Source organism: Anser brachyrhynchus (genome assembly GCF_964034855.1).
Source record: "Anser brachyrhynchus genome assembly, chromosome: 1".
Taxonomy (NCBI): Eukaryota; Metazoa; Chordata; class Aves; order Anseriformes; family Anatidae; genus Anser; species Anser brachyrhynchus.
The window spans coordinates 60,531,086-60,545,782 of NC_137694.1; the positions used below are offsets into that span (position 1 = coordinate 60,531,086).

General features: G+C 47.8%; 1 protein-coding gene and 1 long non-coding RNA gene across 13 annotated transcripts in view; both read left to right on the forward strand.

Annotated features, from left to right (window-relative positions):
- The window catches only part of HIPK2 (homeodomain interacting protein kinase 2), a 135,866-nt gene that overhangs the window by 36,731 nt on the left and 84,438 nt on the right, over positions 1-14,697 (forward strand). For all 12 annotated transcript variants that reach the window (XM_080558274.1, XM_080558272.1, XM_080558266.1 and 9 more), the window contains one exon: positions 3,428-4,526. In XM_080558274.1, the coding sequence (XP_080414400.1) occupies positions 3,428-4,526 (1,099 nt within the window). The remainder of the gene's footprint in view (positions 1-3,427; positions 4,527-14,697) is intronic.
- The window catches only part of LOC308179300, a 29,891-nt gene continuing 29,715 nt past the window's right edge, over positions 14,522-14,697 (forward strand). Inside the window, exon 1 of the long non-coding RNA XR_013940327.1 lies at positions 14,522-14,604. This is a non-coding gene — a long non-coding RNA (uncharacterized lncRNA). The remainder of the gene's footprint in view (positions 14,605-14,697) is intronic.

Sequence of the window (14,697 nt, forward strand, 5' to 3'; positions counted from 1 at the left end):
CTTCAGCTCATGTGGATGCTGCAGGGAGTTACCTAAGTCATATCAAGGGCAGGGAAGGCCCCATTAAATCCAGTTACTATCAATTGTGTGAGAGCTTTAAATGGCCACACTAAAACTCATTATTAAAGAAAGGAACTATCAATTTTATTTAATGCAATGCACCCAGCCTTGATTCAGCTCCCAGCCCAGAAACTCTCCAGGCGAGTGTGGGGGCGATATCAAAATGAGCCCCATGCTCTCCAAAGCCCAGGAGAAGGATGCTCCTTCCCCAGAGGCTGGCTCTGGGGGATGCTTGAGGGCATCGTGGCCACGGGGCTGGGCTGGCGTGGATCACCATGCCGCAGCCAGCTTGTCTCTTCACTGGCGTCGTCGCCAGTAATCAAAAGGCTGAAGGTGTAAATCGTATCGCAGGCTGCAAGGTGGAATTTGATCCCTGTAACAAGCCCTCCAACTCCTATGCACGTTTACTACTATTTCTGCCATTTCTGTGGAGTAAAGATCTTTTTTTAAGAAAAGAATATGCCACCAGCACAAATTGAAAATGTCCTCAGGAAATTTGAGGTTGTGTTTTTCTCACATTAGCTGCACAGGCAAATTTGCAATAAAAATGACTTTGCTGCAGAAGCCTTCCTTTCCCATCACCAAGCTGTCAGTCAGACTGTAATTTCTTGGTATCAGACTATGCTGAAGAGCTAGCCGAGCTATTCTCCTACAACATGTGCCCCTAAAACCTCAGATGTGAAAAAAATCATTTTGGATGGAAGGAAGAGGATTTCATACAGGAAGAAAAAAAAAATCTTTCTCTTACAATGAAGTACAACCTCTGAGAAGGGTGGCAGTGGCAGCAGTGGAGTCCAAAGTCCTCCTGTCAGCCACCAGACAGCCCTGCTTCCTCCACTCCCCCATTTTTGGGGTAACAGGGTGCCCTGTTCCTGTGTGAATAGTGTTGCAGGGACAGCAAGGGGCTTGTTGATGTGGAAACCAAGCCCTAACAACAACTCGTTTCACCGAGGGGCACAGACAGCCATCTGACGTTGACAATGTTGAGTGACTGCTGACCTTGTTTTTAGCGTCAGCTGATATCGACTGGAGCTCTGCCAGTTTGCACCAGTTGAAAGTCTGGCTCTTAATGGTGGTGATTATCCTGGTTTTTACAGCAGCACTGAGAAAGTGGCAGCTGCTGTGCTCCACATCCAAGACTTTAATTTGGGGGAGTCTGAGTCTTCTGGGGTTATTTCCAGGGGAGCATGTGAGAAGAACCTCTCTCCTTCTTCTGCGTCAATCCTTTTTCCCCCTTTTTATTTTATATGAAGAGATATTGCTCAAGCACACCACGAAATGAAAGCCATAAAGCTATAAATTACACCTCGGCTAGCTCCGCAATATGTTACCAATTACATCTGCTTTATTATTCGCGTCCAGGGGGAAAACATACATCAAGCCAACCCCACTCTCCAGAAAGGTTGGTACTGTACTAGAAAGAACACCGTGACTCTTCTTAATCAGTGGAAAAACAAACACAGCTTCAGCTCACTCATACACGACATTTGTGTCCGGGATGACGGGCTGAGTAATACTGCTGCGGTTCTCCGAGCCCGCTGTGTGCTACAGCATCTGTGGCCACATCGTCGCCCTGTGGAAAGGAGAGGAGAGAAACCTCTTAGAGGGGCTTGGGGATGAGGACCGAGTTGCAAGGACCTTGGAAATTGCTGCCCAGTAGGCTCTGGGGGGGAATTAACATGAATCGCAGCAAACGGCATCAAAAATGACATTAAAGGCCTGTGAAGGAGGGCCCATGGTGGTTTGCAGGGCTTTGGCAGTGAGGAGTAATGCTCGTGTTTTTTGATGTGGGTGTGTATGTGTACGTGTGCATGTGTGTAAGTGCACCTGTGTGCGTACGGACTCCAGAACATTTTCAGAAGAACAACAGGGGCCAGTGGAGAATGGGCTTCTTTTAGGAAAGGGAGCTGGGTGTGTGGTACTCCCAGGTCTCCACGTGAAGGAGTCATCCATGTGCATTGCCGAGTTTGTTGTGATGTTGTTGCTGAAGCATTCGTTCAGCTTTTAACTTCTTAAAGTTGCAAACAAGTCAAGGTTATGTTTGTGCTCAATAATTCAGCAGCGGTGCCAGCTCAGCATATTGTCTTTTTCTTCCCTAGTCATTCTGGTTTATTAAAAAGAAACACTGACGACAGACAGAAGGGTTGAAGGAGCGTGTGCCTTTCTGCTTTAACTCTCGCCGGGCACTGGCTTCTTCCGTAGGAATCCCAGTAGACTCGTGGGGTTCTTGGTACCTTTGCCCCAGCGGCACCATCCCTGCCCTGGGAAGGGAGAGCCAGCAGAAAGCTGGGACCTGGGCGTACTCTTCTCCATGGACCACCTTCTGAACAGGAACATTTTCTGTTTCAGTGGGATGCTACCCAGATTCCTCAGTCAGCCTGTCTCAATGATGCTTTATTTTGACTTTGATTATGAGGTTGTGGGTTTCTTTTTTTTTTTTTTTTTGAATAACGGTGTAGAAGATCATTAGCTCTCCTACAGGCAAAGAAGCTTGCAGTAAAGTAGTTTTTTTTCTTTTCTTAAAAAATAAATTATATTAGGACTTGATTCCACCACATGCTAATTTGTACCTTGTATCGTTAACAATGCCGTTCATTTCCAGGGGATCTGCTTTCCAGTGACAGTGTTGTCACTGTGAATAAGATTAGATGAACACAATTTTACAAATCTGAGACAACTAAGAGCACACGGTGAAGCTCGTGTTGTCTAACTCCCATCATCAGTGTCCCTGAGCAGAGACAAGCATTGTGCTCGATTCCCACACACAGACTTGGCAAGCAACCTGAGACATCATCTGCTGCTTCTGTCCTGGCTCTTCGGCTTTGTCAGCACACCTCCACTTGTCATGGTGTGTCATCTCCTGGTCCCATCCTGGCTCTCTGCAAGCCAGCAGCTACGCAGTGGTTTTATGGGGGTAAACGGAGGTCTTAAGCCATTATCTGCCAAACTTGTTAATACAGGATGAGTCTGAGGATTTGAGATTTGGCCTCCAGAGGCAGAATGCTTTGCAGTATTTTATATCAGCAAAAGAGATCTAGGTATATTCCTGGAGACAATGGGAATAGGAGTCTCCTTAGGCAAAGGAGGTAAAAATAACATTTACATTCTCATTATTAAAAATGAGAAGGGGAAGAGCAAGAGAGCAGAAGTCTCAGTGTTTGTTAGTATAGTTCAGCTGGGAGTAATGATTTATTTTAGAGCATAATCTTTTATTTGTGTTGAATACATATTTCTGGAAGAACTTGATTTTTGTGCGTGTGCTGTATCTGAAGTCTGTATCCCATTCTCCCTTATTGCCACTGAACAAATGGAAAAAGCTGGGGAAGGCATCTTGACACTGTGGTTTCAATCTGATGTTTTATTGCAGGTATGGCCTCGCATGTGCAAGTTTTCTCTCCTCACACCCTTCAGTCAAGTGCCTTCTGTAGCGTGAAGAAACTGAAAGTGGAGCCGAGTTCGAACTGGGATATGACTGGGTACGGCACACACAGCAAAGTCTACAGCCAGAGCAAGAACGTGCAGTCCTCCCAAGCAGCCGCCGCAGCAGCCGTCAACGCCTCCCTCCAGATCCCCAATCCAAGCATCCCTTACGAACAGACCATCATCTTCCCAGCAAGCACGGGGCACATCGTGGTGACGTCCGCCAACAGCACTTCTGGTGTGGTTGCAGTGTCTGGGCAAACACTGGGCGGGCCACACAACCTGATGCGTCGCAGCACTGTGAGCCTTCTGGACACCTACCAAAAATGTGGACTTAAGCGGAAGAGTGAGGAGATAGAGAACACAAGCAGCGTGCAGATCATCGAAGAGCATCCACCAATGATTCAGAACAATGCCAGTGGGGCCACCGTAGCCACCGCCACCACCTCCACGGCCACCTCCAAAAACAGTGGCTCCAACAGCGAAGGGGATTACCAACTGGTGCAACATGAGGTGCTCTGTTCCATGACCAACACGTATGAAGTGTTAGAGTTTCTTGGCCGGGGGACCTTCGGACAAGTAGTCAAATGCTGGAAACGTGGCACTAACGAGATTGTGGCCATCAAGATCCTAAAGAACCATCCTTCCTATGCCCGGCAAGGCCAGATTGAAGTGAGCATCCTGGCTCGGCTGAGCACTGAAAGTGCGGATGACTACAACTTTGTCCGCGCGTACGAGTGCTTCCAGCACAAGAATCACACGTGCTTGGTCTTTGAAATGTTGGAGCAGAACCTCTATGATTTCCTAAAACAAAACAAATTCAGTCCTTTGCCCCTTAAGTACATTCGACCAATTCTCCAGCAGGTAGCAACTGCCCTAATGAAGTTGAAAAGCCTGGGACTGATTCATGCTGACCTCAAACCAGAGAACATCATGTTGGTAGATCCATCCCGACAGCCATATAGGGTCAAGGTCATAGACTTCGGTTCAGCTAGCCATGTGTCTAAAGCTGTGTGTTCTACCTACCTTCAATCCAGATATTACAGGTAAGACGCTGGGCTCAAGTAGCATTACTAGAAGTATTTTACCTATGGGAGTTTTCCTTCTTTGCTGCAAATGGATGAGAGTCATCCCTTAATCCTTAACTGGGATGGCTCTTAGAAAGGCTTGGTGATAGGAAAAAAATGGTATCCTTAGCTCTTTGAGTTTACTTGCGTTGAAAACCGTAGTCAATTTGTAAATAACCATAAAATATTGACTGTTGGAAAAAAAAGAATTTGCCATTTAAAATTTAGAAAGCCTTTTACCGTTGTCTGTGCTTCCTTCTCTCTGAAACTGTTTCCAGAAGAGGGACTGGATCTGGGGAGTCCACATTTCCTTTCCAAGTCAATACAAGTAGGTTCTTGGTTTCAGAAAGGCCTTAACCTAAACAATTAATTCGTATGGTAGCTGTATCTTCCAGCTTTTGCTTTCAAGTGAAAGCAGGGATTTTTCAAAAACAAAGTTGGCCAAACACACTTTTTCTCCACGCGGGATGCTGTTGGTAGGGATGAATGAGTATTGTCAGTAATTTGCAGTTGGACTGAGGGCCTGTCGGAGACTGCTGATTCCCACTCGCAGTGATTTTAACTACGAGTATGTCGTGCTAGGATAGAGTTTATGACCTCTGCATAGGTGCATGCAAAGCAAATGTGTGAACCAGCTGTATTCCCCTTCAGCCTGTTAAACATTGCAGCAAACGAGCCTCTTCTCATAAGCCTGGAAGGTCATCATCTCGACTCCAAGACACAAGTTCCTTTCATAGATGTTCTCCTCAGACCTTCCTTTTGGTACTACTTGGCTTGATTTAGCATCCCAAGGACCGAGAAAAGCAATTCTACTGCTAGCTCAGGCTTGGGTGGGAAAAAGTAGGGAAAAAAATGCATTTGTCTTTAAAGGACAGCTGAGTTTAGAAATGTTTAGGCCTTGTTTTTGTTATTGTAATTCTGTGAAACAGGGGCAAATAGGAAAAATGTAATCCTTCTTGAGGAACTGATTTAATGAAAATTTGTCCTGGCATTGTGCACAGCTCATCAGCTGGGTTACAGAAAAGCAGGGTAGTTGCTCTCTTTGTAAATAGGAAAGAACTCTGTCTTACGCTTGGAGAGGACGGGGGAAAAAATATAGTGTGAGTTGATATCAGACCCTTTTCCTGCTTCATCAACATCCCACCGACAAAGCCTTCCAGAGCTCTGAGCTTAGTAAGAGTTAATTTTCACAGGAACAGGAACTTTGACAATGTAGCACTGCAGCAGCTGATTTTTATCTGCTTGTCCTTTACTCTGAAGGAGGCCAGAAAAAAATCCCCAGCCCTAGTTTGTACCTCAGAAGAGGCTTATTAAATGAAATATTCTACCTGATGACAGTCCCATCCTCCAGGAGAGACATGTTTCTGTGGTAAATATGCAAAAGCTTTTAGGGTTGCAATTACCTGGCAGACTAGTAGAAAAAAAAAAAAAGATAATACAGGCATTTTGTTGTTGAGTTATCTGTGATTCTGCATTAGCAGCCTAGGTCCCAAGCTGAAAGACAGAAGGGGCAGCCAAAATGAAATATGTGACAGAAAGCAGAAATGAAAGAGAAAAATGGTTCATTCTCAGCGACAAACAAGGAATATTTTTGTGGCAGTCTCTGGGGAGGAAAAGGCTTGATAAAAATTTGCTTTTTATATTTTAAATGTTATTCCTGCCTGGTCTGAAGTTGCAGCTTGTTAGATAGTAAGTTCTGTCTGTCTAATTCCTCTCTTGTTTTCCGTGTCTGAATTATTGGGAGGAGGGGGAGAAGGGGCAGCGGCTCACTGGGAAAAAAAAAAAAAAAGAATCTTGTTGGGATGAATTGCATCAGCAGGGGGCTGCTGATGAAGCTAAATTCAAGTCATGAGGAAAATTTATATTCTTCTTCATTTTCTGATGGGGAAAAATACAGCACAGAATAAAGACCTATTCTACTCCAAAGAGAAGGAACTTTCATGCTAGGGGAAACACAGGACTTTATAAAGATTTCATGTGTCTTCCATTTAATTTACACTTGTTTTGCTTGCTAGAGTGTAAAAGACAAGGGAATGACTTCCAGAAATGGCACATTTAAGCTGAATGTGAAGGAAAAGCTTCCTGAGAGTAAAACCTTTTAGACTCTAAGCAGACATGCCAGAGAAGTGACTTGCACATTTAAGGAAAAACTAGGCAGAGCGCTAAGAAATAGAACAGAGGTTGGTTCTTAGCTGGAGGTTTTTTATTATGAGCTTTTGGGAGCAAATTCCCAGATCATCCCCCATATTTTAGTAACAAATTTTTACTTTCCCTCTGTTTTTTTTAACACTACTTTCACGAATGTGATGGCCAACTCCTTTCAAGTGAGGAAAGTTCTGTGGAACCCTGTTAATTCTCACAGCAGCGTAAGACACTTCCTGCTCCTATAAATGACAGGCATACTTCCCTCTCCCTGAGGTGGAAGACAGAAGGGTCTTAAAACAAACTTTGTGTTCCTTCTTGACCGGAATCTGTGCGTTCCAGCATACACTAAAACAGTCCCAGGGCTGCTCTCTCCTTTGCTTGCAGATAGTACAGGAGCGATTTGCCATTGCTGCCATGTAACATGCTCTGAAGATGCGCTGAGATCCCCAGGCAGATTTCCTGTGAGCAGGACAGTGGGGAGGTGGTGTATGGCACTGCTGGAGCAGCTCGAGAGCCCTCACTGAGTGCTCCCGCATCAGGAACATTTCTGTCCCTTCAGGAATATTTCTATCGGGTTAGGCCAGTTCTCTCCAGAAGGATCGCAGTGATGTTGTGAGGTGGCATGGCAAAACAGAAGGTATCAAAAAAGGTCAGCAAAATGTCTTTAGTTTAGCAAAACTTCTCTCCCGTCCCTCTCAGAGGACATAGCCTCCTCCGGGCTAGATCTGCTGCCCTAATTGATACTCTGGAGATTTTCCTCTCTCTCTGCTGACTGTAGGGGACCTGAGAGGCGGTCCGTGCTGGGCTAATGTGCGCCTCGCATGAACGCCCTCGCCTCTGAGAATCCTCCTCTGGGAACGCCGGATCCCCGGTGCCTGCCCCAGACCCGTGCTTGGTGAAGGGTGATGAGCACCAGCCAGCACCTGGCCGGAGCAGCGCTGGCACTGACTCTGCACCTAAATGACAAGGGACCATTCGCAGGCTGAAGGCTTCAGCTGAAGGAGATGGGCTTCCTCGGGGAGCAGCCTTCTTCCTCCTGTGCATCTTCAGTCTGTAAATTCGCCATGGTACAAATGTGCCTTCTTCAGACCTGCGTTTGTCATGTAGTGCTCTTGCCTGCATATAGGACCTGGCTGGTGGCCATTCAGACGTGCAAAGGACAGTGGTCTCAGCCTGCCTCCAGGTCACTGTAGTTCTTCTTGTCACGTATCTCCAGCCGAGTTGGTCTGGGTCTGATCAGTGACTCTTGGAGGAGATGAGTAAGTGGCGGCTCAGACACGGTCTGGAAGTACCTGCACGGAGGCAGAAGTTGCTGTTGGGTGGCTGCTCTGTCCAGCTAGCAGTGCAGGAGCAGAGCTTTGCAGCAGGGGGTTTAGCCAGACACGTTTAGGCTAGAAATGGTGTGCTGTTCTCACAGGGCAACAGGCCGAAAGGCAGCGATAGTGCTTGCATCATGGGCTGTCTTCATGGGATTTTATTCTTTCCTAAAAAATGACGCAGTCTGAAGGGGAGATCATTCAGGTAGGCTCAGTGATCTGTTTTTCAGGAGGTTAGAGGTATGAATGACCAGAGATGCCTTCTGGGCTTATAATCCCTGCATGGATAGCTTCCCAGGAAAACTCATACCCTGCAAAATGCAGGGCTCAGGCTTCCACAGATGCCCCCAGACACTGGAGTCAACATTCACACACTACCATGAAAAGAGGGATACCTTCTGGGAGAGGGGATGACTTCTCTTTGGGGCACTACCACCATGTTACGTTGCCTGCTTGTTTTTTCTTTGCTGCTCAGCTGAAGCAGCTGCTGTGCTACACCCCAGAGATGACTGCATTTCACTAATTAATGGCATAATCACCTTACGAGATTTAAGTCTTTCAGAATTTGCGAAGTAAATAGTGGCTGTCACCCCTGCACTGTTAATGGGTAAGTGTAGTTTTGATGCCTTGTTCTCCAAAGGCTTTGGTATGTGGCATGTCTGGCCATGGGTTGAGACGTCTGCAGTGTAGGTAAGTGGCCTTTGATCAGATGGCTTGATAACAGAGAATGAAGCTGAGTGTCAGTTTGAGGAGGTGGTTATCTCTATCGGTCTCATTTCAGACGCTGCAAGAAGATACACAGGCATGAAGTGCTCTGTGCATGGTGTCAGCTGTTGAGTGCCTTGTGTAGTAAATGGTGAGGCTGTGCGGGTGGGTTATAGCTGTGCACGCTTCGCCGGGTGAGCACTGGTCCTGAGGAATGCAAGGCGCTAAGCTGTCTGTGTCCTCTCTGTCCTGCCGCACGTGCGCTTCAGGTATCATCCTCCAGCCACACACAGCCAGGTGGATTCCTGAGCAGCGTCACCACCTCCTCCCCACCGTGTGACTCAGAGCACACGTCGTTCTGGCCAAAACTGCCCTTCCAGTGAGGCAGCAGTAATGGCAGCAGGGATAGGCTGTGCTTATTAGGTTAGTCAGTGAGCTGGCATCTGTTAAGTCCTTGTATAACAGTGCTAATGCACTTAAATTTCAAAATCTTCTGCCGTTCTGGACTTGCAAAATCATCTCTGTTTAAGGCTTGACTGCATATGTGACTGGGGGAGCTTTGTTGCTGTGCCAGTCTGCTTCAATCCTACCTGCAGCGTTCACCGCTTTGCTGGCTCTGTCTCTCCAGGGTAAGGAGCAGGATAGCAACATGGGTTTAGGAGGGAAGTTCCCTCTGGAGACTGGAAGGAACCCACCAGGTTGATTGCCGAAGCTCGAGCTCCAGTCTGCGGGCACAATGTCTGTGGTCACTGCACCCTGGGTGCTGCCTGGCCCTCACTGCTGCAGCGCTGAGTTTCCTCGTGTATATCTAGTTCAGCTGCACATTTCCAGGGGTGAGAAGCTCGCAGTCATTTCTGCTGCTCCAAAAGGATCATGAAGGAGTTGCACATCTCATTGCTGACTCCATGTCTTGGCCAAAAGGTGTGTTCAATGGGTGGATGGTAGGCACAGGGCTACGGCTCTCCAGCACCAAGCACCTGCCCAGCCCCTCGAGCTGACCTCTCCCTGCTTGTATGTAGGGGAGGACTGAAAATGCACTGACACAGGCAGTTCCCCCCTTCCTTCTAATTTCTTACTGCATTGCAAAGATTCCTGACCAAAGTATGACAACACTTTGCATGAGAGCATCTGACAGCACACAGACTCATACTCTTTTAGCAGCGGAGACTCGGTTTCACTCGGTGGTGATACGCCTGTTAGGGTTACAGGCTTGCGGAACACTGTGGAAGGCTTTGTGAAGGAAAGAAGCCTTCCAACTGTACTATTTTAAGCAGTCTTTCATATCTTTCCCAAGGACACTGGAGTTTGGAGTTGTTTCTTTCAGAACCAAAATCCAGCAGATTATTTTTTTTTTGCGAAACCAACACCAGGATTAATTGAATCTCGGTTTCTTTGTATCCAGACCACCAAGTCTTGGAAGGGAACAGACACTCAGCTGAAAGCTTTTGGCTTTGTCCCATCTCTGTGATAGTCAGGCCAGGTTGGTTTTTGGTTTTACAAAAGTGAAGCAAAGATAGTTCGTTGCCAAGTTCCTTTGTGTATAAATCACCCCAGAGCAGGGATGGTAAACAGGTGCTGTGCCCATGATGCATCCAGCAGAAGATACGCAGTGTGTATTCCAAAATAACTCCCTTTCTGGGGTCTAATTTAAAACAGAAAAGCCTATGCTTCAGCCTAAACAATCTCTTCAGTCTGGAGTGTCCCCAGGGTTTTCCCTGCTGAAACCTTCTAACAGCTTCCCTAGGCTTTTTGCTCCGAGCAGATACCGCAGCTGCCCCTTTGTCCTGTCCACGTTACCGATCTGCCCCTCTCTGCCCCTGCCTCTTTCGCTCGTGATGCTGACAGTGCTTGAGAGGAGCCCTGAGCATAGTCAGAGCCGTCGTCTCATGGGGGCTTTGTTATTTTTTTAATCAAGTTATGAAGTGGGCCCAGTTATTGACTGCCAGGCCCAAGAATATTTGTAACAAAGGGTTGTTTGCAAAGGACACGACTGGGAGGCTTTCCCAAGCAAAGCGAAGCCACCGTCCCCTTTGTGGATGGGCTGAGGAGAGGGAGAAGTCTTGTGCTGCTCCCTTTTGGCTCATCCATGTCTGAACAGTGGAAAATTCAAATATTTCATCTGAGTGCTGGGCTGGTTCCTTTTGTCCCCACTGCTCTCCCTCAATCCAGCTCCTATACAGCAAAGACGGGCGAGTGACAGTAATGATTCCTCCTGCAGATCTCAGCCTCATGGTGGTGGCTGGAAGGAAAGGAACCTGTGTGTCCATAGGCAGGGACCATTAGTGGCTGTAGGTGAGGGACAGGGACCCGAGCGGCAGCCAGAAGCAGCTCAGAGGGTCCAGTTTGGCGTCAGCTAGTGCCAGCCCATGGGTGAGGGACCAGTTCCTGACAAGTCAGCTGCAGGTTCAAAACCTCTGCCTTCATCCAGCAAGAGGAAACACCACAGCTCAAAGGCACAAGGAAAAGGTTGGCAATGTCCTGCTAAGCACAGATCAAAAAATAAATAAATAAATAAAAAGATTTTGGGCTGCCACAATCACCGTTAATTGCTGGAACAGCCAGAGACCCTAAGAGCACCCTGAAATCTGGGCTACAGGCCACCTGTTAACCATAATCTGCCCTTCCCACATTTCTTTTCCCTTGTTCATCATTGCTAGAGAGATTTGCATGGAGAAGAGTGTTTGTTTCTGAGGAGTTCCTCGTTTCCAGCTGTTTATCTTCCCCACCTGAAATTACAATCTCCGTTAACAGCAGATACAGGAAAGGATAGATTATGGCCTTGGGTGCAGGGATAAGCACCAGGAGCAGGTGAGCCGCCGAGCAAAGATCCCTCTTTTATGGAAACGGCAGTTTTACAAAAGACCAAACAAAACACAGGGTAAAGAAGGTAAATGCAAATGTGCTTCTAAAGAAAGGAGCTTTTTCCTAAGGTCAGCGCCACTTTTTAAGCATGTCGGTGCTCCACCCGCTGGGTGCAGGCACCCCAGGCCCAGGCACCGTGAGGCAGGCAGGGAGCAGGAGCAGACCTGTGGTGGCAGGGCTGCTGACCAGGGCTCAGCCCTGGCACAGGTTCCTTCCACATCAGCCCCGGAAGGACACGATTTTGGGGAGCAGCTCTTCCTCCCGCCCTCCACCCCTCTCCCATGCCATTCCCTTCCCTCTGGGCATCCACACGGCCCAGTGCAACACAGGCCCAGGCCTGGGGCTGACCCCTGAAAGTGGCACTTTCTGGTGTGGAAATACCACTTCAAACGCGGCCACGTTTGAGCTCCAGCTTTCGAGAGGGCTTGCGAGGAGGAGGCAGTGTGCAAACACACTCCCTTACCAATCTGCGTGCTTCCACCTGAAGCAATCCCAGAGCTCCTGGCGCAGCCCTCCACGAGCCTTTCTGATTAACCCAGCGTTGACTCCTGGACTGATTCCTGCCTTCTCTGCACCCACTGCCAGAGGCGTTTTGGTAGCCCCGGGAGGAGCAGCGAGGGGCTGGGAAGTGCCAGGCTCCCCACTGGAGGTTGCCCATGTGTGCTCTGGGCGTTAGAGGGTTTTTGTTTCATTGTTGTCTCCTGCTGCTGCGTCTCTCACATCATCACCGAAACAAGACTGTCACAGGATTTCCTGCCTTCTATTTTTCTCCTTGCAAGCTGTAAAAGCACTGTAAGGCCCTTTTAGGCTGCATCCTGGTGAAATGATGTGAAAAATAAAGGTCACTCCTATTTACTGTACCATGGCAGACCTGCAATGGCTACAAATGGCCAGCTTGTTTTACTGGGGAAGAGCTATTTACCTAAGAGAAAAGACAACCCCCCTGCCGCAGCGATTGGCCGTAGGGCTTGAGCCCCCATCTGTGTGCCACATAAAAGGCACGCTGTCTGTTGGTAAAGACGCCTGTGCTCAGGCCACGGGCTGGGAAGTAACCTGGCTCTGTACGGTGACAAGCTGCTGCTCCTGCAGTGGTGCTTGCGAGTGACAGCACGGTGAGCAGGGCTGGAGCAGGGACCGGCTGCCATCGATGTCAGCTGTGTGTGCCAAAGACCTACAGGTTGGTCTCTGCCCCGAGTTGCTTGCTTCTGCGGCTTTGGGTTCACTTTCCTTTCTCTTCTCCCACCCACGTCGCTTCCTCACCGAACGCAAAGGAAGCACAGTGGGGCAGAAGGTGCCCTGCTCTTCGCTTGGGCTGGCCAGGCACCCGTTTCACTTAAAGTGGTCAGCGAAGGAGAAAGCACTGTGGTTGCACACTGTGGTATGATTTCCTGTGTCCCTCTGCACTTGTGTCGGGGCCTGTCGGGGCCCGTGCACTGCCTGGCTCACAGCAGCGCTGGTTGATGAGAAGCAGAAAGAGGTGACGGGCAGTTGGCTTGCCATCGGTGCTCCCAGAGCAAAAATAAGTAGAATTAGTAGAAGATTCATCATCCGCACATCCAAATATGAAAGGGGCATTAGCAACACAATTTGCACAGGCTTTCAGGGATGCTTTGCTCAAGTACCACGTACTTAAATCCTATCAGGCTTTTGCATCTGTAACATCTCCCCTGTACGTTTGCTCACTGCAGGCAAGAGATTTGTGTGTATCACAGAGGAAGCTGGCTGAGTACATCTGTGCATTCACTAGGGTCACAAGTTTTAGGCCACAGCATGGTGACACTGAGAAGCTGTATTACACCGAAGAGCATTTTCTGATTGGAAAGCGTTTCTGCTCTGCTGTATGGGCTGTGAAGTTAGGAAAGTGACTGACGATGGCTTATACATGAACGAGTCATTACAAGAAGAGAGAAATGACCAGAAGATGCTTCAATTGCAGTGGGTTCCCCAGTGTCAGACCCCTTAACGCTGTCATTTCAGTCCCCAAAGTTTGTGTCTTAACTTCCTGAGCCAGCTGCTGCACTGGTGGTACTTCAAATTAGCCTAAGTGATGTAAATGCAACTGATTTTCAGGTGGGGCTCAGTAATTCTCTTTCTCCAGGTCCTGCTGAGGAAAACGAGCACCTCTCAAGCACCCGAGAGTTGTTATCTTGCTCAAAAAACACTAATCTTGTGGCCTGGCTTAAGCTGAGGTACAGCCACAGCTGTTACCTGTTTAAGCAGGAAGCTTAAGAAAATCATAGAATCACAGAATATCCTGAGTTGGCAGGGACCAACAAGGATCACCGAGTCCAACTCCTGGCTCCGTGTGGGGCCACCCAAAAATCAGACCATATGTCTGAGAGCATTGTCCAAACGCTTCTCAAACTCTGGCAGGCTCGATGTCCTTTTCCTTTTAGGCCAGATCATAAAAAAGGCTATTCTGCAGTACTTTACAATGGGGAGAAAAAAAAAAAAGAGAAGAGAGGTATGCATGTATACCAAGAGAGAGCCTCAGTTCTAAGAGAGTAAATAAAAGGGAGGTGGCTCTAGGAACCTGGAGAGGGGGTGGGCAGAGAGGGGAGAAATCCAGTTACAGAGGATGGTTACCTGGAGGTCAGAATTCCCTGTGTATGGAAAGGCGTAGGAGGAAAGAAGATGAGGTTTCACCCTCCTTGCTCTCTGAAGGCTTTAAAAACAGGATAGCTGATTTCCAAACAGAACAGTGTGCTTCTTCTGTGACAAGCTGGAAAATAAACTGTGAGTCTCTGAGTGGCAGCTTGACCTCTGCCTTCCCCTTACTGAAGGACAGAAGTAATTTCAGTTATTGTTTTACTTGCACAGACACAAGTTATGTTGTGCTGACAGGTTTTGCCTATATTTTGCTATGACTATATTGTATTGTTGTTTAAGGGTACGTTCAGATGCTGTTCCCTCCATCCTTGCATCTGCTGATTTGCATTAGTATTAACCTGGTGTAGCAGACTTCTACCTACTTCAAAACCTGTTGTACCCCTTGAAAGGCTCCATTTGGAGGGTGAATGCAGGGTAGGGTATGTGGGGTTCGACCTGGGTCTGACTGAAGAGAATTTGAACGAAGAATTCGGGTTAACTCTTCCTCATATTTTCTTTTTTATTTTTGCCAG